At 43.0% G+C, this 27,122-nt stretch overlaps 1 protein-coding gene across 3 annotated transcripts; it reads right to left on the bottom strand.

Annotated features, from left to right (window-relative positions):
- Positions 1–1,068: 1,068 nt before the first annotated feature.
- Positions 1,069–26,879, bottom strand: RAD21 (RAD21 cohesin complex component). 3 transcript variants are annotated; one of them, XM_080909376.1, is made up of 14 exons: positions 26,708–26,879; positions 18,538–18,712; positions 14,685–14,814; positions 13,161–13,260; positions 11,062–11,168; positions 10,317–10,523; positions 9,719–9,844; positions 9,282–9,404; positions 7,532–7,755; positions 6,268–6,442; positions 5,771–5,919; positions 4,805–4,951; positions 3,262–3,345; positions 1,069–2,690 (listed from the first exon to the last, which is right to left on the bottom strand). In XM_080909376.1, exons 2-14 carry the CDS (start codon positions 18,679–18,681, stop codon positions 2,499–2,501), a joined length of 1,908 nt encoding a protein of 635 aa, XP_080765502.1. In that variant the 5' UTR covers positions 18,682–18,712; positions 26,708–26,879; the 3' UTR covers positions 1,069–2,498. The 3 variants fall into 3 exon arrangements, with proteins under 3 accessions (XP_080765502.1, XP_080765503.1, XP_080765504.1); XM_080909377.1 differs by lacking the exon at positions 26,708–26,879 and adding an exon at positions 26,424–26,484; XM_080909378.1 differs by lacking the exon at positions 26,708–26,879 and adding an exon at positions 26,154–26,260.
- Between the last annotated feature and the right edge of the window lie 243 nt (positions 26,880–27,122).

Consider the following 27,122-nt stretch of genomic DNA (forward strand, 5'->3'; position numbering starts at 1 on the left):
TTTTCTGGGAGCCTAAAGAGCACTCAAGCAGAAAGCCTGACCTAGGGTAGCACAGGGCTCGTGTCAGCACAATCTCCCCAGAGGAATTTACCCTCAGCTGAAATCTGAAAGGTAAGCAGCCCTTACTGCCTGCACAAGCAATTCATCCTGCAGACAGCACAGGCAATGTGCTCAGAGAAAGTCCCAGGAGGAGACAGATACCTTCAGGCTTTCCAGTCGCCCTAACACTCCCTTATCAGTCCTGAGAACAGTCTAGGTCAGTTTCTTGTTTTGAACGTTCTCACGAGAGCTATTATTTATTGAATACCTAGTTTTACTTCAAGACCAAAATGTATCAAGAATACCAACACACTGTACAGAGTGGTTTCAGATCCTGGTTCACCTAAACTGCAAATAGGAATTCTCCTAGGCAGCACTTTCTCAGACTCAGGCATCAGCGGCATGGTGCCAAAGACTGCTCGCAAGCTCTGCATGCTCCTTCCATGCAGGAAGCTAAGACTGACTTGCAGGGAGTAGGCCATCTGGCAGTCTGTCCTAAGGCTCACAGGGCATGTGACTAAAAGTATTACACACAAAACCTGAGTCTCGGCAGCGTTTACTCTACCTATTAATACCCCCATTACAGCTCTCGCTATACTGGTCACTCTTTCCCTGTCCCTAGGCCCCTCTACAACCCTTGACACCCTTCCCTGGTTTAAACCCTCAAATCTTTTCTTGCCCAGAAACTCACCTTCTCAAAGAGGCTTACTGACGACCCCGCACTAATACTGCTTACTTCCTGGACCTATGACTTCAGCTTACTGTGACTTGCCTCCCTGTCAGAACATAACCTTTAAGAAAGCACAGAATTTGCTTTATGTATGGACTCCAAGCACTCTTCCTTGCTGCCTTTCAACACAAGCTGTCAGACAATGGTCACCATTATTCATGCAACTATGGAACTTACATTCACTTAATTAGCATGAACTATCTATCTCTAGGTAAAACAGATGAAATATTTGGCCATGGTAACTTTTTCAGTCAACATTTTTCTTGTGATGTATCACCAACTGAGTATATCCCAAAATGTACAGCTTGAAACACAACTTTTATTAGAAAAGTTATACATAACATAGCATCGACTATTTTCAAGAACAATATTAAACCCAGTAAGCGACAAAAACGGACTAACAAACTGTAACAAGAAACTAATGACCTTCCTATAATCAAACACTCAGTTATCTACAGCGTCTTTTTACAAAGAGATATCCATGGTTTGCAGGCACGTTGTATTGAAAAAAAGACCGCAAGAGCAACTTTATACACTTACCATTCTCAAGAAACTGAATCATTAAAGTAGTAATTACGAGTTCACAAATTTAAAATATTTCACATAATTTTAAATTACTGGGTATACATGGAAGTCTTAGTTTTAAAACTGATCCCCCCCCCATAAAAGTGCCAACATTTAAGCTAGAACTTTCAACATAATTTTGTCCTACAATGTGAACACATGTTTTGATATTTATATAGTCACATAATTTCTGGTGCTATCTGGTCTGTTAATAATAAAGCCTTTATTAGGATGTTTTTCTCCATTTAAATTATAGGAAACTGATACAGGATTACAGTTGCGAACTTATTAAAGTTTCAAATACAGGAGTGTGCAGCATTGGAAAAAGATCAGTACTAATATTTATAATAAATATCAGAGAAGCCATTAGTTTTTACAGCACTGTTTGCTTAAAGGAAGTCAATCTGGCATAGTTTTTCATTGGCCCGCCTTTTGGCAGGCAGGTAATTTCTATTTTCATGATCTCATATTCAAGCAAACATCCAAACACCTTCGATAGTGATCTGCAGCCCCTGAGAGTCACGCCACTGTACAAGTCTGATGGTTCTGAGCTGTGCTAGTGTGAGAGTTCCTAGGACTCACGGAATGATTTCAGAACACAGTAATCGAAGAGCATCGGTCAGCACAAACTCACAAATTCTAGCTCATCATGGACTGACTTTAAAACATGATCAAAAAGACAAGCACAAAGCTTCGCATACTATCCCTAGGTACAGCGGCCAGCCAGACTGCTGGTTAAGGATGGGAAGACATTCTTCTCTTCCTGTCAAGGGACTCACAGCACAGTTCTTAAAATGTCAGGCATTTTCCTAGGCAGGTTTTCCTTTTCAACACAGCAATGGAAAAGTGACATAAAAATGGGGACTTTTGACTGTTACTCCATATTCTCACATGCACCAATATTGCACACGTCTGCTCTGAACTGTTAAGTCTTCTGGGTCCATGGGTACTGTCTTCTCCAGGAATACAGACTCAACCCAATGACCAGTTTCCCTTAAAAGATGGTGGGCAAAATTAGAAACACTGGGGGGAAATGAAGAAAGAAAGGCAAAGGGTTTGTACAAACAAAAATCTAAAAACTTTCTTAAAGGGTTTTGGTGCCCTACACATGGGGGCAATTTGTATGCACTAGTGAGTTCACACTAGCTCTAACACATCTAGCTCCTCAGATAATATGGAACCTTGGTCCAGGTGTTGCAATGATGTCACTGTAAGGCTCTTCCTGGGTGAGTTCGATGGCTTGCTGCTTTTTAAGAACCAAAAAGCTGTAGAACTTTGCTGCTGCCTGCTTCCGGTTTGTGTTTCGACATAGCTCAAGCAAGCTGATAGACTCTGCTCCAGTTTTAGCAAGAGCTCGCTGAAATAAAACAAAGAAAGCAGATGAATTCAAGCGACTCACAATAAAGTAGCAGCTGGAGGATGCGATTTTGGCACTGGCAAAAGTAAGCTCCATCTGGCCGGAGCCAGGACACCGGTGAAGTTATGCAAGTGGCCACCATGCTCGTCAGAAAGGTAAGCCACAGCATGTATCTAAAGACACAAAAAGTCCAAAAGGTAAGCGAAGTTGCTACAATATAGATGTGAGATAGCAAAACCAAATTCAGCGGATTTTAAAGTGAAAAAACCATTACCAACCCAGCCCAGCAAAACCCCAAACCCCAAGAATCAACCGTTCCTTCATTGGACAAAATGAAGTCAATTGACAGAAGTGTTGTGGGTGCTCAAACCTCATCTGATTCTGGAACACTGAGCTGTTACTGACATCTGGCACTCTATACACCGGTGCACTCTGAATCACTGAACCACAGTCTGCTTCTTAGGATAACCATGGTTACACACTCTAGGTTATTCCTGGCTTAACACTTCATGTATGCAATTAAGATACTTGCTTTCTGGGAAAGGAGTCTTTGTAGACTATGCTGGCATACCTGTAGACCATGAAGCATCTGCTGAGTCCTTTTGTTCCATCTCCTTTCTTCTTGATCCTGATCACCCCCTGAAGCATCTTCGTCCTGAAACAAGTGGCCACTAGAATTGAAAAACCTGCCTGCTGAAATGAGAACTTCTTCATATCCAGAAACCTGCTGATTAACAGTGGGACTCAACAGAAAACTGCCATCTTGCTTTTTCAAAATCAGTTGCCATCTGCTATGAACTCTGATCACAAAGAATAACTCTTATAAGCAAACACTTGTACATAATGTCTTTGCAATGGTCTACAGTTATAAACATGGATTGTTGCAGGTCCCCTAGTTAAGAACCTTCTGCCAGGACTCAAACCACATTAAGTACCATGTTTCTTTCAATTATATAAAGCTGTATAAATAAAACACAGCAAATCTAGATACTGGGAAAGGTTAATTAATGCTGGATGCTACCTTTGTGGTAGGACCAGTACTACAGAGCAGCTCAGACTGTTTCTATAGTAAACGACTGTCACCGTTAACGGCCTGTCAGCCTGTACCCCAAAAGTAGTCTGTGTTTATTATGCACCTTCCGGATTTCCCTGCTTCCAGTTGAGAGCTCTGACCCTGTGTTGAGGCTCCCAACAAGGAACCATGGATAAACTAGTCAAAAGATTGATCAAAAATCATGATTTTAATACTGACTCACAATAGATCTTGGACAACAGCATAATGCAGCAACCGGGAAACTAAACTGTTGTAAAACAGTGTAACATTATACAAAAGGGAAGCATCCACTTCTGTCACTGATCTGACTAGGAACAAGTGGCTATTAGTAAAACTGTATCAATGTACAAATGACAGGCGGTTTAACCACTTCATTTAGTTAAGGTAGAAAAAAGTTTAAAGGCAAAGATTTAAATAGATACATGATTAAAATGTCAAATGAGGCGTTAAGTTATATGACTTCAACGATCCAGAAATAAGCAAGATAAAAACTTCAGAAAGGACCTTAACACGTCCCAGGGAGAGAAAAGAGAAGCATGTTTAACATCTCTGTTCTGTAAAAAGAAACAGTGCTTCAATAGCACACATGAGCCAGGTCTTACTCTGGTTTAATTAAAACAAACCCAAAACTCAGATGAATGGAGTGTGCATGCCTATTTGATTTCCAGGCCACAGGCAGATTAGAGTAGAGGCCAGCTTTAATAGCAGTAAAAATCGACTACTGACCACAAGATGATAAAATGCAGCCATAAGCAATTTAGAAGGCTAGCAACAATCTCTAAGGGCAGTCCCCTGCCTTTCCTGAGCAAAACTTGGAATTACAACAGCACAGAATTTAATGATTCACTACACCAAGAATTTAGTTTAATTTCTATTCTTTAATAATTTCATTCATTTTACTCCCCCAAACCTAGCCCCCCGCCCCCTGTACATCAAGTCACTGTAAGAACACTTTTATCGCCCTGATGCCCAGCAATGGATTAGCTCAAATACAGTCAATAAGCTCCGCCAAATCAGGCATGGGAATATTTACTCACTGAAAAGTCTTTAGTTTTCTTACCTCCTCCTCTTCTTCCTCTTCCTTCTCCTTCTCTTTCTCCTTCTCCTTCTCCGGCAGAAGCTCTAACTCTGGTATCAGCTGACAGATATTTGGAGGCTCTGGAGGAAGCTCTGCTGGTGGCATTTCCATTCGCTCCACCTGCTGAGGCTTAACAGATAAAAGGACAAAATTCAAGATGTGGGTTTTAATGGCAGCTTCCCTAACATGCAGGATCAGGTCAACTGTTCTAAAGCTACTACAATGACTTCACATCCACCCCACGATCTTCCAGAAAGACCTGTGGACTCAGCAGCAGGTAACATGGAAAAGGACACTGGTTCCCAGGCCTGTCTGTACTGTTTCATTCTGAATTTCAGGTGAATATTCGAGAGCATTGTCTTGAAGAGACTGGTGTATATGACCTGTCCAAGGAGAAAGCTCTTACTGACAAGTCCCTTCCAGCACATGGCAGAGAGACTTCTCCAGGCTGCCAATCAGCTGTCCTGTCAGTGGCTTTGATGAAACAGGAGCCTAGTGTTACAAAGGCTGCTTTCCCTTCACGTGATTCTACAGACACCGAAGTCCTAAACCAGATGGATGGCTTTGTTCTCAGCTGAGTTGTCTATTCCAGCAGGATTTCACGGCAACCGCGGCGTGCATCCGTCACTTACTGCTTCCCGTCTTCAGTCCTTTCAGTCTATACCAATCCTGCCCAGCACTTGAGAGACGGAAGAAGTTTCATATAAACCAGTTCAGATCAGAACCACTGAGTGCAGACTGATTAAGGTCAGTCATTTGGGACCACATTGAAGCAAGATGATTCACAGTCAACAGTCTCTGCTGAGTGCACATGACAGAAAGGCCATGTTCCTAAACGCCGCCATCTTTGCTGCAGATCCACTCCTTGCTCTTCTCTGCCTAAACCAGATTCCTTAAGTGCCTCCTGCTAACTGCACAGCCACCTCTCACTCTTCTCCTTTTACTTACAGGCATTGCAGGCTCCGGGTCTACTTGCCCAGCTTTTCGCTTAACTCCTTGAGGGGGTGGTGGGGGCATGGCCGGCTCTTCTATGTTTGTTCTGCTGGTCTCCATCACCGAGTCCTGGAGTCGGCTTGGTTCTTCTATGATAGGCTCATCTGCAATTATCACGAGGAAAAAAACTTAGTTTGAGAGTATTTTGGAACCACCTGCTTTTCAGTTGGTATATGAAGACTCAGACATAGTTACTTCCCTAATAAGAAAGCCAGTAAGGCACAAAGGTGATTTAACTGGGGAGAAGTACTGTAGTGGTCCTCTCCCAATCCTGTCCTTGAGTCCTACAGCTTTCTGGACGAGTTTCCAATCTAGCAAGGTGAGGAGACCCGTGTACCTCCATCCCCCAACCAAATGCACCCCTTCATCCTAGAGCGCCGTTGCTCTGACAACAACAGGTGAAGTTTAAGACATTTCAAACTTCGTCTAGGAACCCTCCCAGCACAACTAACCAATCACATCACGCTGCGGCGGCTGCTGCGGCTGTGGCTGTGGCTGCTGCTCCTCTCTGGGAACCTCTGGATTCTCAAACTCTTTGAGGAACTCATCCAGATTCTCTGCCTCTCCCCCTTTCCTTCTTTTCCTGAGGTCTTCTGGTACAAGTGGGGTAAGGCAGCGTGTAAAGAGCTTTGGAACAGAAGGACAGCGTCAACTGTAAAGCCGTGGGACAGCGGACAACACCCGGACTGTCTCACTAAGGGATGTTTTAAGTCGTCATCAGTGAGCAGGACATGCACATTTCAGCATTTTCCCTTCACGTTCCCTGCGGTTCATATTCCTGAACAGGAAACCTGTCAAAGTGCTCAATAGTTTACAGTGAGCTTGCCTGCACATGGTTTAACTCCTCACACCGCCATACAACGCATTCTTACTTATTATTAACAAGCATGGAAAATACATGATTATTTCGCATCAAAGAGCACCTCATATTTTAAATTATAAGCAGCTACATTTGCAGAAGTGGTTTTCCTCAAATTTTAAAACTTTTGCCTAGAAAAAAATAAGAAATGTACTGAAACAAAGACTAATTTTAGATTTTTATTACCCTGCATTCATATGAACGAACAGGGTTTATTATATTTAATACAGGTACATGAGCTTGTCCTACATTTTTTTCCCCATGAGCCAAGCATATTAAGTTTAGTGATACATACACGGGGAATTATCTATACAAACACAGGCACGTGACCAGTGGCCTTGCCACTCATAAAGACATCCTTCCAAAGCATGAACACGTTGATGGGCATTCTTCAAAACAATCTGACAGCTTCCACTAAAGAGCAGCCACCATAACCTTGCTGCTTTGGAGTACTACCAGCTGTTTCTCTGCACATCTTAGCTGGAAATCTAACAGCATCATTCCCAGCAGCAGGGGCCACGCAAAGTTATTTACAGTAGTTTGGAACTCAAACAAGCTGGAACTGCTAATCAGTGAGTCTGGGCTGAGGAGGGCACTTCTGTGAGGCAGGACTGCCATGCAGAAGCGGCAGGGCTAGCGCACACTCATGTGTGCTGTGCACTACTCCCCACAACGGCATCCCACACCTGGGACTATACATCCCATCTGTACCCAAGCAAGGCTGCACCCAGCATGCCATGATTTAAGGTGGGAAAGAACCAGAAATCTAAAATAAAGTGGTGTAAGCAAAGGTTTTGAGAAATCACCTTTTCTAGAAGACAAAGCGCACACAAACTAAACCCTGTCAAGCGCACTACCTTCAGTAGTCGGTTACTCCACAGCGGCTGTGCTGGTAAGGAGAAAAGCTTCTCCACGCCTCCCGTCTCCTTCCACATCATTAGTTTCTTGGTGGGCGGGGCCAAGTCCAGAGTGGTAACAATATCGGAATAATCACTAAGTTGGGCTCTAATTGTCTTACTATCCAATTCCTTGACACTGTCAACAATCAGCTTCCTCTTCCTCTTGGCTTTTGTTTCTTTGACTAGAATAAAAGAATAGAAGGTCATTTTCCTGAGAGGCCGGCCTAGGACACTCTCCTCATCTTGGGCTTCAATCATTTCTAGACACAGCCTAGGAGCAAACCCTCATGAAGACAGTATGCCTAAACTGATGTTTTTCAAGCACTATTTCCAACAAAGATATTCAAGTGAAGTTTGCTGAACCCCTAAGTCATTCCACAGATTTTCATTTTAAGAAAGGTAAAATATTTCAAGGGTCAATACCTTGAAGTCCACATAAGTTTATTCTGTAAATGGCATACATAGCACACTGGTCTGACAGTCTCTTAAACCTTTGTTTTTGGAGAATACAATCAGATCACTTCCCCCACCCTTCCCTCTAAATCCATAGCTTCTATTTGTTACTGCAAGTGTGTGTGCATGCACACAAGTACTCATAAATGTAACCTGTTCTGTCTACAGAATGTTACTGGTATGTATTCATGTTTTCAGGCCTGACCATCTAGTAGTGACCTGACCATCTAGTAGTGATCAGCCAAGTTCTGACTATTTTTTGAGACAGGCAGGGTACTTCATATGCAGACCAGTCTAGCCGTAAAGTCAGAGATCTACCTGCTTCTGCCCCCCAGGTGCTGGAAGCAAAAGCAAGTGTTGGCATGCCTGGCTAGTTCTAACATTTTAAATTCAGACTATGAAAAAGAAACTATAACATTACAAACAAACACTTCTTTTGTTTGAAGTAGGCTATCTATCTATAGGTGCTGTTAACTACTCAGTGTCTATAGTCTAAGATGCCCAGAAATGGTCTCAGCACTGTGGCGTTTACTGCACTAGTTATGATCTATAAACCACTACTACAAAGAGCCGCTTGATCGTCCATCGGTCTGGAAAGGCATCCTGACATCCCTCAGCCCTCTGCTCCTACCCGACACTGTGGGAAGACACCTGCATCTGCAGGGACTTCTGGGGTTGGCTCAATCTCACCCTGTCACATATTAAGCCAGGGTTCACAGAAGAGCATCCACAAAGTATGTAACATAAAGATGGAGCTCTCTCCGTGTAACTGTCCTCCAGCTACAACAGTGCCTCTCCCAGTGAGCTATCATTCTTACTGACTAGAATCCTGTGCACAGAAAACTGTCACCATGTTCTTCCTAAAAATACATAAAAAGAGAAGAAAAAGCAGTGTGCATGTGTGTAGGAGCACACATGTAGGCCAGAGGACAACTTAGGGACATTGTTTCTCTGTCTTCACCATGTAGGCACTGGGGTTGCAGGAGCTTCGATCCTCAGGCCTGCCGAGAAACATCTTTATCCACAGAGCCATCTCACTGACCAAGACTGTTGTTGGATGTGGACTCCCAAAGACTATGACAGTTACAGCAAGCCTGTCCTGTAATTGCACCCCTTGGGGCTCCCTGAATAGCTCCTCTACCGGACACCAAATTATATGGAACTGAGTACCGACAGTGCTAGAGGTGTGAGCGAGAGGCAGGGAAAGGAAGCACCGGGACCTTGCGTTCCACCACCGTGGGGTCTATTTGCTCACCAGTTATATCAATGGGCTCCAATGCGAAAGCTTCCTCCTCATTTGGGACCAGTGTTGTCTGATCTGTCATAGTTGGCATTGGTTCAACAGGATCCACAGAGTCAGGACTATCAGGCCCACCCACTGGAAAAGCAACATGGTTTAAGTACAGCATGTAAACTCTACAACTGGAAGAAGAAACCCCCTTTACAAAGTGGGACAAACCCCATGGGTGTGCAGAAAACTACTGACATCTGCCAGGCAGCCCTGCAGAGTTCAACTCCAATGGACACACAGGAACAGCACCGAGTAACCATCATTGAAAAGCAAGAACTGGCAACCAATCCTAACCATGTCAGTCAAGGGTGCTTACAGGAGGTAGTTCTGTGCTACCATCCGCTTTGTCTTTCGGTTGCTACGCCATCAACCCCAAGAATCCCGAAACATAAGATGCTCACAGGAGCCATTGTCATCTTCATCCATATCATCATGTGCAGGCTGCTCGGGCAACATGACCCCCGTCTCAGACAAGGCGGGAGGGTCGTCAAAGATGCCGCCGTCATTGTTACTAATAAGTTTGTCATCTGAAATAGAAAACGTAGCAGTTAAAATCTGAAAAGGAAATGCTGTAATCACATTACCTAATTCAGAGAAAAACAGCATTGGGTCTAAGGGGATTTCATTTATATCTGTATTCAATTTGTTTCTCTCAAGGAAGTTTATAAAAACAAAAACACTAAGCATCTGAAAAAATGCTGCCAATCACTTAAGTTCACACTTCCGTAAAGGTTATCTACTCATAGTAAGGAGTGGTAACAGATGCCTTCAATACCAGCACTTGGGACACAGAGGGAAGTGGACCGCTGTGGGTCTGAGGTCAGCTTTGGACCCTCCACCCACATATCCAGTTATTAGACATTAAACAAACAGTAGCTGAGCACCTGATAAAATCAAACACAAAGGGAAACATTTCTGGCAGGTCTTCTAGAGATCGTTGGTGAGACGACTCGCCCTGTTCATGGAAACGCAAGTTAAAAACCGTGCACAACAACCTACCCAGTATACCACCATCGTTTCCTTCTCCAAAATTGTCATCTTTGTACTGGTCCTCGTACTCCAGGTGATTCATCTTTTCGTTCAGGTTGCTGGTGCTCTGCTCCGGCTCTAGGAGGAGGTTGGAAGCGCTGTTGCTCACTAACATGTCGTCATCCTCAAAAGCACTGCCCTCTCTCATTATCTCTCGGTCGTCCATGCCAAAGTCACCTAAACACACCAAGTATGTTGTTAGCTGTGAAAAGTCAGAAACGCTTTACAATAGTTTTATTACAATTATGATGCTACACTGCTTCCTGAAGTCTTATTTGGTGGCAAATATTAAAGTATCTGGTGTAAACGTTGTACCTCTGGGGAATGCCTAACAAAACCAGATTTCATAACATAAACTAAGCATGCACAATTAACACTCAGACTTCAACTTTGATAGAAAGTGCTGCAATGCGCAAACAAATGTAACTTATTAGACCACTTACAAGGTTTGACGGCCACTCCAAAAGTGGACATTACTAGTGCTGGAACTTTCCACACACTTCAAATAACAGGTTCTCTCACTGCACTGCAAGCAGGAGGAATAAGAACCCTAACTCTGGTACAGCAGTTCAAAGTTGTCTGACACACAATAGCACAAATCAGACACATGAAGTTTTTCTGTCCACAGGAGATGGTAACCCCAGTATCCTATATAATTCCTGGTAATGTAACAACACAATGAAAACATAACTAATGACCAGCCATTTGCTTTTACCGAAATCATTTTCCTGCAGGATGCTGATGTTCCCAACCTCCTCTCTCATGGTTATCTCTTCTACCCTGCTCTGGTTCAGGCTGAACTGCTGGGCGACGTCAATGTCACTGCAAACAAAATTGAACACATTAAGTCTCACAAAGTCCCCAATTTCTTCTAGATACCCCTTTGAGAAGTTTAAGACTTTATTAAGTATCAATATTAAAATCAATATCATTCAATTTTAATCTGAATTTAGAAATTTAAAAGTCATTAATGACAGGAAAGAAACTATCATACATTAAAACCACTACCTTAGGTAATTTGGTAATGACTTAGAGATCAGGAACTAGGTAAAATTTATAGGAGCTATATGAACCCCAACTTTGCCTAGTGTTTCTGGAACTTGTTCACCTACTAACAAATGATCTTATCTCATAGAATTTGTAAGTACATAATGCCAAACACTGATGAGATCACCACTGGCAAATGCATAAACAAATGATCAATAGATGGCGAGATTTGCAAGCCTAGAATTCCAAAGACTGGTATTTGTTACACAGATCAACTAAATGTAGTCTGGAGACTTTATGTCGTCCTCAACCAAAAAGAAGTTAACATGCAGGAGTCACTGGGACATTTAAAAATCACTGGCACATCTTGTGACGGATGGTGGCAGGGCACACCTGTAATCCCAGCACTCGGGAGGCAGAGCCGAGTGAGTGAGGCCAGTATGGTCTACACTGGTGAGTTCAGGATAGCCTGAGCTAACTAGTGAGACTTGAAAAGGACCAACCCAAAAAACACCAAGCCAAACTGAGTATAGCATAATGGGTGTCTAAAGACGCAAGCTTCACAGATAAAACAATGACCCACGATTACTAAGCTGGTATTAGATGAGCGAAAAGGCTAAAGTAACTGACAGGAAGTTCATAATGCTGTATTTTGAGGGGTGGGGAAGCTGAGAGCCAGCACCAAGCCATAGCTAACACAATATAAAAATTCAAAAAGCAATCAGTTTGCTGTGAAATACAGAGAATCAGTGTGGGGGTCTGGTGTTGGAACGCAGTCCAACAGTGAAGCCCTGTGAGATTTCCGAGACATTGTTTTCACCTTAGGTTCTTCAAAACACAGCATGTGTTTCTGTGCTCCTCTCAGGTGTAGCAAAGAGAAATTCACTTCAGCTGCTGTCCTCCGTTTTTGCTACATAGTCCCTTGTCCTTGTGACTGGATACTTTATTCAGGTGACTTTTCTTTTGAGACAGTTTCTCTGTGTAACAGCCCTCTGGCTGTCCCGGAACTCACAGAGATCTGCCTGCCTCTGCATCCCCAGTGCTGGGATTAAAGGCTCACACTCCACCAGGCCACTCTTAACAACACTCAGAGTATTAACTGTTGGATGCTCTGAATGAAGCCGGCTGTTTCATGAAACTTTAGTCTGCCTCATTTTAGATGTGACTCTCCCAGGTGCACACTGACAACTAGGACGGTACGGCTGGTTGTCAACTGCGCTATCCAAAGGCTTGGTAAGGTATGGTCACATCTGCCACATCACCTTATCTAGATTTTAATGACTGGAGAAGGAAGGAGGAACAACAGCTCTCTGCCAAAACGATCATCTCCATGTAACTTTTTCCTCTTAACTGCATGTTTTAAACAATGATACTTTTGTATTCTTTACAGAATAATGTAAGTCTTCATATATGTATTTTTAAAAGTTGCAGCTTTCAGTAGTTTGTTAAGACAATAGTACATAACTGTAATATATACCTTTGAAAAAACAATCTTGAACAAGACCCAAGTTTACTGATAGCACCATGTAAAAAACGTACCAAGACAAGTCTCTCGCTACACATGAACCTTGCCTGAGTCTATCAGAATTCTCAAATTGTAGCTGTGTTAGAAGTTGGTGCCCATATGATTCTGAGAAAAAACCATTTCCTAAACTGTATGTCTTACAATTAACATACTCCTATAGCAAAGCATATGTGTATCAGACAGCTGGTCCCTTAGAATCAAACACTGTAAGGAAACAAAAACTGGGTCAGAGATGCAATCTAAACTAAAAGATGAGGGACTGGGAGAGGAAATGATAAGGCAAGAGATACAAACAGACTTACTCTAAGTCTGGCAGTGGCTGGTCAAAATCATGAAATTCCTCAGGTAAAGTAATGGCATTATAAGCCGCTTCCCGATTTTCCTCAGGTAGATCAACAACACCTGGAAAGGAGAAGACACTTGAAGGTCTAGCTGAGTAAATTACATGTGGGTCAGAGTAAAACACACAGAGTGTTTCCAGACGGAAGCACGTCTTCGTCTACTGTCATGTGGGCACAAGCCACCACCCTTTTTTACAAAAGTAGTCCAGGTACTGAATATGCTATGTGCTAAGTTTTAAAACAGCATGCCATCGAACACTGTTAGTCTTCTGCTTTTTACCATAGAATTTATCAGGGGAAGTATCAATAGTTACAAAGAAGTACAATAAATCTGTCCTTGTGAAGAGTGTGGAAGCCAAGTCTAGGTCAGGAGACTGTTCCAACTGCTTGGTATCTTTCTTGCACAGGGTCTCGTTGCATTTGAAAGTCAACAATTACACTGGATGTTCTGTAAAATCAGTTCTTGGGATTTTCTTCTTCCCCTGCACTGGGGTTACAAATGCCACTGAACCCCAGTTTTTGTTGTTTTCTTATAATGTGGGTGCAAGACTCATACCCTTCACGTTTATAGAACACAAGTTATAACTAAGTCATATCCCTAGGATAGGAGTTGGTTATCTTAGGAAAAGTACCACCAACTTTTAGCTATGTTCAAAATTCTCCACGATAAAAGTGTTTAAAACTAACATGACAAGTATTAAGGACAAAAAAAATTACCTTCTATTTAGCCCACTTTATTAGAGAAAAATAGAACAGTAGGAAATCTACTGTCATGTATTAGAATATAGCCTCAGCACAGGCTGTTAAATAAAAGCACCTCCTATACACCCAAAGTTGTTGTTATTGTTGTTGTTGAGACAGGAGCCTCTCCCTCGACATATTCCTCACAGATTCTGAAAGGTTCGTTGGTCAGAGAGCCCTTGGAATGAGCCCATCTCCTCCACCCTACACTAAGGATTAGAGGCAGATGCCACCATTTTTCCATAGGCACTGGAGACTGACCTCAGGCCCTCCTTGCTGACTTTAAGCACTTGCCAACTCGGCTACCCCCAGCCCATATTCTGATCATTTCAAACAGCAACATTTCATCCGTGGTAAAACTGTGAGTTCAGATACTATTTACTTTGGTTGGTAAAATTCAAATCTTACCCCAAACAGTGACAACCGACATGACAATGAACGAAATAAATGTCTTAGGATTAGAAGCGCAAGCCATTTTAAAAGTACATTGACACTGTTCAGGAAAACAGCCAGCCCCCCTCCAGCTGTATTTTCTGAGCCACCTTTTATAATCCACCAGATGACTCAGCCGCTGTAAGCTGCTGAGACGAGGCTGGGCCCCGGTCTAAGGATGGAAATAGGTACCTATGGAGGGTTCCTTGGGCTGCTATGAAAGTAAAGCACACCCATCCACAACAGGCAATTAGCAGTTTTCACCGTGGTATGGGAAACCTACAGGTTATAAAAGAAAGAAAGGTACAATACCTGGCCGAAAAGCCATCTTTATTTTAATAAATGCTTCATTACAGTCTGCGAGGAGGTATTTGGCTTTCCTGTGATAGATACGGACCACTCCCAGGAGGAGGTGCCCTGACGTCCGCAGCGCCATCTTCACCTGAGTAAGATATCAGTAGTGAATTTACTGTCTTTAAACTTTAGAGAAAAGCATACTTTAAAGTGTGTATCCTGTGCTATTCATATAGACCTTTGGCTTTTTCTTCCCTAGACTTTATCATCAGCACACCAAGGATTATGATTTTGTTTCAGAACCAAACACTCAGACCTTAAAAAGATTCTTTCAGACCTGTCTGTCAAACTTGTTATGGACCAGGCGTGTGCACGCACACACACACACACACACACACACACACACACACACACACACACACACACACACACAGAGTCAACTGAGAAAGAAGGGTGGGGATTGTCAGCCAATTTCTGAGAAACACTGAGAATAGCAGAACGTCTGTCTTCTCCCTTTCCTGCTGTGGAGACGGTGAGATGGAGTCAATGAGCAGAACGCCAAGGCTTTGGGTCATCTCTGAGCTCCCGAGCCAATCAGCTCTGCCTTGGAATGTCCCTTCTACACTTCCCTTTGTCAGGACAATGCTCACTACTTTCTATGACACAATGACAACCTGAACAGACACAGTGTCAATGACCAAAACAGAAATGCTTAGAGCTTTCCTGGCTACAAGTAAAATAATCCAAAGAATAAAAAAATAAAAAAATAAAAAAAAATCAACTCAAGAGTTCCCCAGATAGTTCTTCAAATTATACCAAGAACTTAAGCTTCCCAAATCCTATGGTAAAAACATGCTTGTTAAAAAAATATGCTTGAAATTTTGACAGTACCTCTTCCGTGTCTATAATTAGCAACTTCCAAAATGCAGTGCCTGTGCTGGTTTGGTTTAGGGGGTAAAATGAGGCAAGACATACTTTCAAGCAGAAGGATGTAAACACAGTCGGTAGGTCACACGTTGTATGCTAAAAAAAGGGTACCTGGTCTAGCTCCTCTAATGGGAGGAGTTGGAAAAGTTCATAGAAGCTCCCAGTTAAGGTAGAACAACACCAAACTCTACAAATAAACCATTTCCTCAATAGGAAATGCTCAGTTTCAGGTCACCTCAAAATAGCTTCACACCATATTCCAATAAAAGCTAATAAGGACCCAGAAAGAAATGATTTAGAATGTTGAGTCATTTGTGCTGTCCTGCAGTTGTCTGCACCTGCTACTACACTCTCATCCAACATTCTGTAGTGCACACAGTATACATGCTAGAACAAGCTCCCTTAAAGCCAAGAGTTGGTATTTATGGATAGTAAAGAAAAGAATGCAATCCCTCCAGTCCCTTCCTTAGTTAATAAGAAGGTGCGAGTGTGTACACTCACGCACAGCTTCTGCTTTCCACATGCACATGCTTTTATGTGTAGACTCAGTAAGCCCTGTACATGCTCGTGCACGCGCGCACACACGCACGCACACACACACACACACACACACACACACACACAGTTCCATGCGCACATGTTCATTGTGAACTGCCTTCTATTTTTAAATGAAAAAAGCTCTGTTCAGAGCTCTAGAGCCAGTGTCTGCCACAGCAAGCTCATTTTCAGAGCGTCTGTCACTCACACATAAGTATATAGGCATTTCCCGTACTTCCCATACACTTCCCCACTCCAGCACGACTGGCCCACTGTCAGTATTACCTGACACACTGATACGTTTATAACTGATACACTACACAGCAGCATATGCTGACCCAAAGTCCACTTCTGGTTTGAAAGTGCCTCTAGGCTTAGAGGAACGTAATGAACAGGGCCATACCCTCACCGTCATGGCTAAGGCAGCAGAGCTCTGTGCCCTAACTCTGCCCAGCCATACTCCTTCCCCACCCCTCATTTTCTCACTGCATTTATAGGGCATCTTTCCAAGAGTGCCCTACAGTCAGAACTCTGCAGAGCAGTGCAGTTTTTATCAGCACACACACCAAGGATCTCTTAAACACATAGTATGATGAGCCAAGTCTGAGTGAAGTTGCTATGAGCACAGTCTTCAAATATAGAGGTTAAGTTTTCAACTATGCGTGGGTAAGTATCAAGAGAAAGACTCTGGGCTTACAGTGCAAAGTGACAGAAACATTCACACTCCCGCTGCCGACACAGGATCCCTGGGGCTTTAGATGTTGGCTGTTTTACGATGTGACCACATTTGGTTGTTGTAATCTTTACTTATTTAGTCACACAATGTGGAAACACCTTTCGGTATATTTCCTTCATCAACATCTGATTAAAATTTTGGCATATTTTATATAAATAGGCTTTTCTGGAGTCTTAATAGGTTATTTTTAGTTTTATAGGTCTATAAAACTATAGTCATTTTAGGTCTATGACTTATTTTTTCAACAAATAAGGTATGTCTCCAGATTTGTTTTCATATGTGCTTATGCAATTTGTTTTAGCACTATTTATTAAAAAAAGGCCACCTTTAAGAAATTTATTTTCAACTGTTAGTCTAAATACGCAAGTGTAATATTCATGTATGTACATGTCTATAGGGTTAAAGAACAACACCAGGGGTCAGAACGTGCCCAAGTTACATTCACTCAGTGAGTACATTTGTGTGTTTGCCAGAGGACGAACCAGAACAGAAATATCTCCTTCTATCACGTGGGTTCTAGGGACTCATGTGGTTAGGCCCACCTTAAGCAAATACCTTACCGTACTGAAGCACTGTTCAGGTTTTCCATGTCTGTCTGTCTGTATTTTTAAAGGTAAACAGGCCTTTCACCTGGTTTACCACTGTGCTGTGGAGTCCAGTATAGCTTAGCCCATGAGCCTTGGTTCGGCAGGGGTGTGGTGTGGTGGGCTGTTGGGCAGGAGTTTCCTTCTTTTGCCAACTCCCTCCACGCCACAAGCTCAGAGCCACCTCACTCTGCTGTTCTGAGTCCCAGGGACCTTTCTCAACTGTCTCATTTTGCTGCCATCTCTTTAATGGCTCTATTACACAGGAACAGAAGAGTTCAAAACGTAAACTATCCCAATAGAGAAGGCTTAGGAAAGTCACATTCAACCCAAGCAATGACTGAGAACCGCAGACTCGATCTTATGACTGACTTCACCTCTGCCCAAGTGTGTCTCAAATCCTTTGAGTTCTGCAGAGAAAGGACTCTGGAGCCATGCAACAATTAAATGAGATGTAGACGTAGTTTCTGAGTCTAGTCAGTTACAAGACAATATAAGTTACTCTTGTGTAGACAATAAAACCAATATTGTGTGTACTATACACACCTACTATATTCTAACAGAAAAGCAAATACCACAAAAGGATTCTCTACATGATGTGGCTATTGACACTGTTTCTTGTCTGTCAAGACTTCATGATGCTAAAAACTTCAAATTAAAATTGTCCTAGGAAAGACATGAATACCTTCAAGTCCAGTAAGATTCATGAACTATTTAAGTCTAAACCAACCAAATGTTAAACCAACCTTAATCCCACACCGCTAAGCCCCTTTACCTAAAAGCATGTTTCCTCACAACTTTTAAGGATGAGCCTTTGCCCATGTTCATTATCCTCCAGAACTCCCACTCTTCCACGGTACTGATCAATTCCTTACACATCAATCAGCCCAATGTGGGTCAGGACAGCGATTCCAAAGAGTATTTTTCAACCAGTCTATACGTTATGATCGTTAATATCTTGAATGGTGAAAAACAGTGAAGGAAAACTGGAGAATCTAGGCTTCTCTTGCTTCTGATACAGCGACAACTGTTTCTACACGTTTCATTTCACACACAAGTGGGTAAAAATCACCAGTGCCAAACCTACCTTTGGTGAGATGATGCTCTCCACACTGCTCTCTAAGTTACACTCGAACACATGGGCTTTGGTGAGCTTCTTGTCCCAATGGGCCGCCAGCCAAATTTTGGCCAGAGGCCCTCGTTTACTGAGGACAAAATGTGCGTAGAACATTTTTCTTATTTGCTATGAAATAAGAAGAAACCTGAGGAGAGATAAAAAAAAATGATTAAGTTTCACGTGAGGACTGAAGAGACGTAGAAAAAACATGAAAACACTAGTTTCCTACATTGAGTATGAGGTGTGCAGTGAGCATTTTACAGTATAATCCTATTCAGTACAGGGCAAGGCCCACTGCCAAGTATTAAGATGGACAGGGAAAAGAGACGGGTCAAACTGCTTTTATGAATTGCTATTCTAAAGATTGTCATCAAAAATCCTATTCTAAATCCAACCAAGTATTAAATCCTATTTCTAATCTAATTACTGATGGCAGACATACTTTTGCTCATTGGCCAGTATCTACATGAACAGAAATGTTTACGCCTAGCACGTATGAGGCCTTGGGCTTAATCCCTAGTATCACAAAAGAAAAACAAATAAAACCACAAAACCAAACCAAAGCCTAAGACAGGCGCACTGTACAGGCGGCAATATACCTAAGGCAGAGCCACAGTCCAGTGGGAACCTGTCTTATCCAACTCCTGGATTACCTTTAAGACCACCTAACACTTGTTTTATGTTATTTAATAATTTCCCCTTTCACGGAAGATGGTAAATTCCCACCTTTTTTTGTCAAATGAATTTGTGCCCCTTTCTGAAATACAGGAGACCCACTTTTAAGAAACAAACACACACACCTTTAATAGAATATCAATAGTTTTGGCCGTTTAATTTTGGAAGGACCATAGATTCACAAACAGCTGATCAATAGTGATAGCCTGTAAACTAAGACAGCACAGTGGCTTAATTAGCGAGCTTCTTCACACCATCATGTGAATGTGTACAATGTACTCAACACTTTTCTCAGACAACTGACTCTCCTGCCCCTGCCCCCTATGCCTAAGCCTTGGCAAATAAAACCAAATACTTTCATTTGACACTGTCTTGTATATATACACAGTGACAATAAAGTAAGTCACACAATAGGCTTGCTTCTGATTCAGCACTCACTCACCTTGCTATTTATTAATAGTGCATTCCTTTTACTGCCGAGGACACTATGAGAGGAAAGAAACTACAATCTACTTAGCTACTCATCCGTTGAAGAACATCCAGTTACTTATTAAGTTTGGGCTACTGCTGATAAAGCTAATGTACCTACAGTGTACAGCTAATATGAACCCACATTAGGCAGTACAGTAAAGATTACATATGGTTTCAAGGACATTTCAACACACTGAGCAAAAAACAATGTGCTTCATGAACCTAAGGTAAGATTATTCTAAAATTAATAGGGAGTAGCAAAGCAGACAGAAGAGCTAAAACGACTTCAAAAACAAAGCGCAGAAGAGAAAGAACAAGTGCATTCAGTTCAAGCCCTACAGAGCCGTGTGTCCACCATGGCACCGGCAGAAAGACACACAGGGACCTCTGCAACCAAGCGGAAAACTCAGCCACCCAGGCATCTCTAAACTGGCTTTTCACAGAGATGCAGAAACAAGTCAAAGACAGGATGATTAAACCCTGCAACGAACTGGGCTGCAAAGGCTGAGTCAACAGACAACAACAGAAACAAAATGCAAAACCAACAGGAAAATCCAAACCTCACGAGCTACACACAAATAATTACTCTAATAAACAATCAAATTACATTTTTCTGGGCCCTGGGACAGTACCACTGTGCAATCAACACGCAACCTGCTCTCTTGATGAATGGGCACTTCATTCGACCACACTCAACAGAGCAGGTCTAGTCTGAAACCATCCCATCTGCCCCTTTTACCTTAACCCCAATTAACTGCACAGGAAACAAATTAAATCTGAATAAAAATCTCTCTAAAAAAAATGAGGCCACAGCCTTAAATGCAAACCAGAGCACCTTTAGACAAAAGGTACCGACGTATGGGCTACACAGTTCTTAGGAACAAAACCACACTGTCCATAATGGCGTGGGTAAACTGTTAGTTTTACTTATGAAAGAGTGCTGGGAACTCAAACTGAAAAAGTTAAAACCCACTATCTAGTTAGAACTTAATCTAGGATATGTAAGACCATAAGTAAAAAAGAGAAAAATCCAGTAAAAAAACAAGGGGGAAAAAAAAGAAAATTTCACAGCAGACACCCCATGAGAAATATTAGTAAGCCACTAAGAAAATGTACCTTATCACAATGGTTTAAGTTTAAAAAAAAAAACAAAAAACAAACCAAAAAAAATGCTGGAGAATATGTAAATGTTTTATATCAGCTTTAAAAAAGAGCAATTGCAATTTCTTATTTTCACATAAAATAGAACAGTACATTTTAAAATGAAAATTTGATATTATAACTAACAACATGCCCATTATTTCTATTGATGAAAGGAAACTTTGTTTTATATGTATTGGAGCCAGGAAATCTCATGTATGCCAAGAATATCATTTGTGGTAAAGAAAAGTGTAATGTGCAGGTAAAGGCACAGAACTGGAAAAGACCATGCTGAGTGATCGGACGCAGACAGACAGACAGACACTGACTGTTCTCTCGTGTTCCCTAGATGGAAGTGTATCACCCAGAGGAACTGTTGAAATCACAACAGTAACAAAGAAAAAGGAGGCAGCAGAGGGAACAGTGGGGTATAAGTGATCTGAAGGGGAAATGGAAAAAAATGGGGAGGGGGTTAATTAGGGAGGAGACAGGGAAATAATATAGAAGGATGTCTGAATGTTTTAAGACATCATTATTAGCTACCTAAAATGACATATAAGATGTAAGTTGGTGTAAAAAATATACATAAATACTTTACATAAAAATCTCCATCTGGACTGACAATGCTTCCTCCAAGAGCCAAAGACTGACTAACCAAAACTCAGCTCAGGCATGAAGAGCTGCTCTCTTCTGCATAGTTGTCAGGGTTGTCCAAGAGATTCCCCCAAATCTCACATCTACGGCCATTGCCCTTGGCTGCCCTGGGTCAACACTTAAGTTCTAAGTGGTATTACTGAAGGCACCATACACTATGGAGGCGGGGCCAGAGGACCCAAAGGGAAGCAACCAGCAGTCTGAACTACAAAGATGATCAGCATGCCGCAGTAGCTCTAAGGTACAGGACTGGTATACAAATCCTGATGCTGAGCACAGCCCTCAAGTTGGGCTTAAGATGTGCTCTCTAAGGGGGAAATCAGCCTGGTACTGGAAATCCAGCCAGTCCCTGGGGCTAGTGAAGTCATGGATCTTGGAGAACCTACAACTGCCACTTTACTAAAAACCAGCACAATCCTGACCTACAGTCTAAATAGTTATCCTTAGACCCACAGATAGACACAGCTCAACCCTCATTAAAGAAACTTCTCTTTACAACAAACTATTAACAGAAAGCCACATCTTTCGGAAAGGAATCCAGTCCTAAACGATACATCTACAACACAACTCCCACACCAAGGCCCAAGGAATCACTGAGGGAAAGTGGTGGGAAGACTTTAAGAGCCAGGGCAATGTTAGGTTCACCATTAGACTGTCTACTAGAAATGTCACACCCATGAAGCCTGCCAAAACATGATCCTAACAAGGACACCACCAATAGACATGCAGACACTGATGGGGATGGAGGGCCTCATGAGGCCTCAACTTTAGACAAAGAGGCAACTGAGGAATGCTGAGAGCAGGAGAAAGTCTTCCCCAATAACGATTAGCCCCGAAGATACATACAAGTAACATAGTAACACGCATGCATGCACACACCCAGGAGAGCATGGGGTACATACAAGAGAAGGTTTGGAGGGACGGAGGAGAAAGAGAAAATGATATTACCTATAGAACTATATTCCAGTACTTAGTAACAAAGGATGCTGAGATTCTTATTTTCCGAGCCCAATGTTCCAAATGCATCATTAAATCACAGTAGAAAGTTTTCTCAAAGGAAAACAAGAAACCAAGCTTCATCAACTCTTTTTTATACTATGACCTTTCTGTCAAACACCAGATCAAGAACTAATGTATATTATAACAGAATATAATAGGTTAAATGCTCTGTGGTGTATGAAATAATACTTGAGTTATGTTTGCCACTTAATATTTTATAGAACAGTATGCACACCATATTCATGGAGAGCCTTTTATTTGCAAGTCAGAGATTTCAAGCGCTAGAAAGTTTGTTACAGAAAAATCTCAACTATCCCTAGTGTTATGAACAAACCAAGAGAATTTATGGGGATTCAATAAGGCAATGGGTTCTTAGCAGTCACTGTACTGCATGAAAATCCCCAAAACACTCTGTTCCAAATGAGAGAAAAACTTGCTACACTAATGTTGGCCACATGAAAGTTACTAAATATGTGCTTATTAAGAAAATCAGATATACTATCTGATCTTTTAACTAAAAACTGTAAAGCCTTCCAGAGTCCAGAAGTGAAAACTGCTAGTATGTCTCAACAGGTGTCAGTAGTTTATGGCAATACCTCAGCTGCTGAGAGGACTGTGCCTAAAGTATTCCAGCTATGCAGAGGCAGATTCCTAAATAGACTCTGGCACGGGGTAGCCGATGAGCACAGCAGAGGCGTACTAGAGTTAATCTGGAAGACAGTGACAGGGGGGCATTCTACCAAGGGAGGCCAAAGCAACTGCCGCCAGCAGTCAGCCAACCAGACAGAATAAAGGAAACAAACCCATAAGCATCATTATTCCTTTCCCCACAGTAAATATCAACTTCAAAATATGGCTGTTTAATCCGTAGACTTGAGATTCTAAATTCTGTTGATCCCTTGCAAAAGACCTTTGCATTTGATACCAAAGCAGAGCTTGTCATGATTTTGAACCAACTTTTTCTCTTTTTCTAATGCATCAAGCAACTCAGTTGGGGACAGTATTTAGAACATCCTCATTAATGCAGAACTAAAGCAGTTTCTTTTTATTGCAGAGGAAGGAAGTCAAACTGAAGCTCACGTTTGTGTCCAATGTCCATCTTCAGCATTTCCTCACCTACTAGGAAAGTGACTGAATAAACTAGTCCACCCTCTTTCAAGGGCAATTTGGCAAGGTCTTAGGAAAATTTCACACATTCATGCTTTCTGGACAGAAACTACACTTTCAGTCATCAAGATTAAGATATACTGGAATGTGTGGAGACAGGGAGAATGAACAAGTATGTATCAATGTTCGTCCTAATTTCCTAATGACTAAGTATGTAAGAATAACGGGTATGAGAAGTGTACTTCCTAAGTGCCTGATGGAAGTGCAGCTTTTGTTGCTTTGACAGCATAGCTTAGAATACTGGGGGTGGGGTCGAGTCTGAGACTTCATGGTCTTAATGTGGTCTATGAATACAGTTGCCCCTTCAAATGTAAAGGGTCCATATTCTTAGATTCGCCAACAGCAATAAGAAACAGTTTTTAGAAGTGTGTCTGTCAGTGGTGAACATGTACACCTTTTATCCTTTTCATTGTTCCATAAACAATAAGGTGTATCAGGGAATTTAAATGTCCAGATTTTTTTTTCTTGGCATGGGATGGAGCTGTTATCCTGGTGCACAGTGTGCCCTGGAGCCAAATTTCTAACAGCGCCAAAGCACAATGGCCTTCTCAAATTTTACATGAAAACATGTATATCTCAGAGCTATTGCAGGCTCGGTTCTAGACCTTTCCTACTGAGTCAAAGGAAGCTTTTCAGTAGTCAGTACACAGTTACTGTTTTAGGGTATTAATTGTACAACAGCTTTGTGTCTAAGAAAACTAGGTGCACACTGTAAGTAAGCAGTATTTTACTAACCAAAATGACCCAATCATGGGCGGAATGCCGGGAAAAAAATGGCACCTATCTATAGGTTGGCTGGGTAAAAAGTTCTCATACGCCCCCCCCCCCCCGCCCCAATGGTTTAAACAGAAATCGCCATAGTAAGTATGTGGCTGGTGGAGTCCCCCATGGGAAGCTAAGAATATGTAGGGTCATCAGAATGCACTTAGGAGCGTTTGCATAAGCACAAAGTATCTGTGGCATACTTAAGAATCTAGTGACTAAATTCCCTCTGGAAAGTGGCTCTTCGCTTTTGCACTACTTTGCGTTTATGTGAATATTTAAAAGACAAAACTTAGGCATATAGATCCAAAATTGAAACTACCACACTAGAAGTCAAGACACAATCCTGATTTACATTAGCTATTTAAGTTAGCAAAATGCCCAACTATGATCTGTGTGTGTCTTTGTAACAGGAAAAGTACACTATCTAAAGGTTAGGTTGCTAACTATGGAAAACATCAATACTTAACTCAAATAAAAAACAGCTGTCTGTTAGTGGCCTGGAAGGCTGCAGAGACTGAGACACACAGACAGACATGTTTGTAACACTGACCAGTGAGTTTTACTTCAAATTTAACCCCTTCCTCAGTTATCTGTAGTGGTTAAGAAGTCAGTCATTTTGTGTCTGAAGTTTGGCCAGGGCTTGGTGTCTGTAACCCTAGGATTCCTGAGTCTGAGGCAGGAGGATCTTCAAGGGTAGCCTGGAGTCCATAATCAGATTTCCCCACCTCTCCTAAGAATAACAAAACATAGCCCTCACTTTTAGCTATCAACTACAAAGTGAACATAATATTCATTAGGGATAAAGACAATTAAATGGAACAGCACATGTAATCCCAAGTAGACTCAAACAGTAGTCACAAAAAACCGACTTGCCCAGTTAGTGTGATCATACCTATAAGACAGAATGAAAAACATATTTCCCAAGAATTAGTTTCCCCAACTACCCAAGTATAAAATATTTCTCAGAATCTGAGAATACTTTTTAAAGTCTGAAAAGAAATTCCAACTTGCTTGTGCATAATACAAAAAACCACCAAGTCCACTCCTTAAACACCTCTATAACTTTGGCTATACAAACTCTAAAATAATTCAAACACTGGACAAGACACACACCCTTACCAATACCTTCTCAGAGAAAGTTGCTTCCAACCTTAAAGGTATTTACAACTTAAGAAAACGACTCCAGTCTGTTCCAAAACTCTGCAGCCTTTCAGTTCCCTGGCATTTGACTTTTAATAGGATTCTGCACCCTTGCAGGGGGTGTGGGAACAACAATGCTTTTCCTATACAGTTTAAGGAGAGCAAATATTAACTTTCTTTTAAGTAAAGAGAAGCCACTTCCACAAACCCTTCAAACACCAATGCGTTTGGAACGCTGAAGACGGCTTAACAAATCAGAGAGCACGAAGAAACCGTCCACAGCGTTTCCCTCTTAAATTTGAAGAAGGCCGCCTGGTCTAGTTGAACACCTCGACAGTTTCACCTTACACTATCCCGGCAGAGCATTCTCAAAGCCTTCCTCTGTCAACGAAAAAGGCCACCCAGCCTCGGAACGTCTGGAGAACACTCGATCCTTAACCATTGGGGCGGGGGGGGGGAGTTTAGGAAAGTTAAGGGGAATACCAGTTACACTCCTGTTTCTTGGAAGCAGGGTTACTCCGTCGTGTTTTAAAACAGCCTGATCAATTTCTGAGATCCCCAACATGCAAACAGACCTGTGATAGAGAAATCGGGTCGAGGGAGACAGCAGTAGAGGCTGGCTCGTCCCCGGGCCCCCTCGGCCAGCACTCGCCTGTCGCGACCCGGACCCCGGACCCCACACTCGGTGCACCGCGCCCGCCCAGGAGCCTCCCGGCCGGCTCCCGCCCTGAGTCCCGCGTCTTCGCAGCCAGCCATTTTCCCCCGAGGGGGGCGGCCAAGGTCCGAGAGCGGGCTCGTCCAAACCTCCCTCCTCTCCCCGTAGCCCCGCGTTCCCGCTGTCCGACCTCCGCGCACTGGAGAGGGGCTTTTGTGGGCGGCGGAATGCAGCGGAACCATTAGTCACTCAGCAGGCGCGGAGCACGGCCCCCCGGCAGCGAGGACCCCGGGCGAGGGCGGACCCGGTACGCAGGGGCCCCGGGGCGCGCGGGGGAGCTGGGCGCTGCCCGGGAGCTGGCAGCACGCGGGGGCGCACTCCGGGCCGAGGAGCCCGCGCCCCTAGAGCAGCACGGCGGGGAAGAGCACGGGGGAGGGAGCCGGAGCCCGAGAAGGGGTCGGCCGGATCGCTTACCTAGATCTCTGCGGGGAGCTCGGAGGGGTGGGTGGCCCGGGGAGGGGGGGAAAGGGTCGGGGGAGGGGGCGGGGAAAGGGGGAACCCTTGTGCGGTGTAGCCTCGGAGTTGCTCCCGCCACCGCCACGGCCGCCGCCTCCTTTCCGAATCACTCAAACAAACAAGATGGCTGCCGTTACGGCGCGGCTCTTCCGGCCGCCCAAATCCTTGGTTCAAATCGGCAGGATGTTTACGGTCAAAAAGGTACTTGTGCGCCTGCGCAGCTCGCCGGCGCCGCAGAAGGGGCGGCGCAGGCGCGCTGACCACTTCCTTGTCTCTGGACCCTCCGCCTACTGGCAACGGAGCAGGCGCAGAAGTTCCTCGAAGAGGTTTTTCCGAGTTGGCAAACACAGCGCATGCGCAATGCATCGGAACG

The sequence above is a fragment of the Micromys minutus genome (assembly GCF_963924665.1).
Source record: "Micromys minutus genome assembly, chromosome: 33".
Classification (NCBI taxonomy): domain Eukaryota; kingdom Metazoa; phylum Chordata; class Mammalia; order Rodentia; family Muridae; genus Micromys; species Micromys minutus.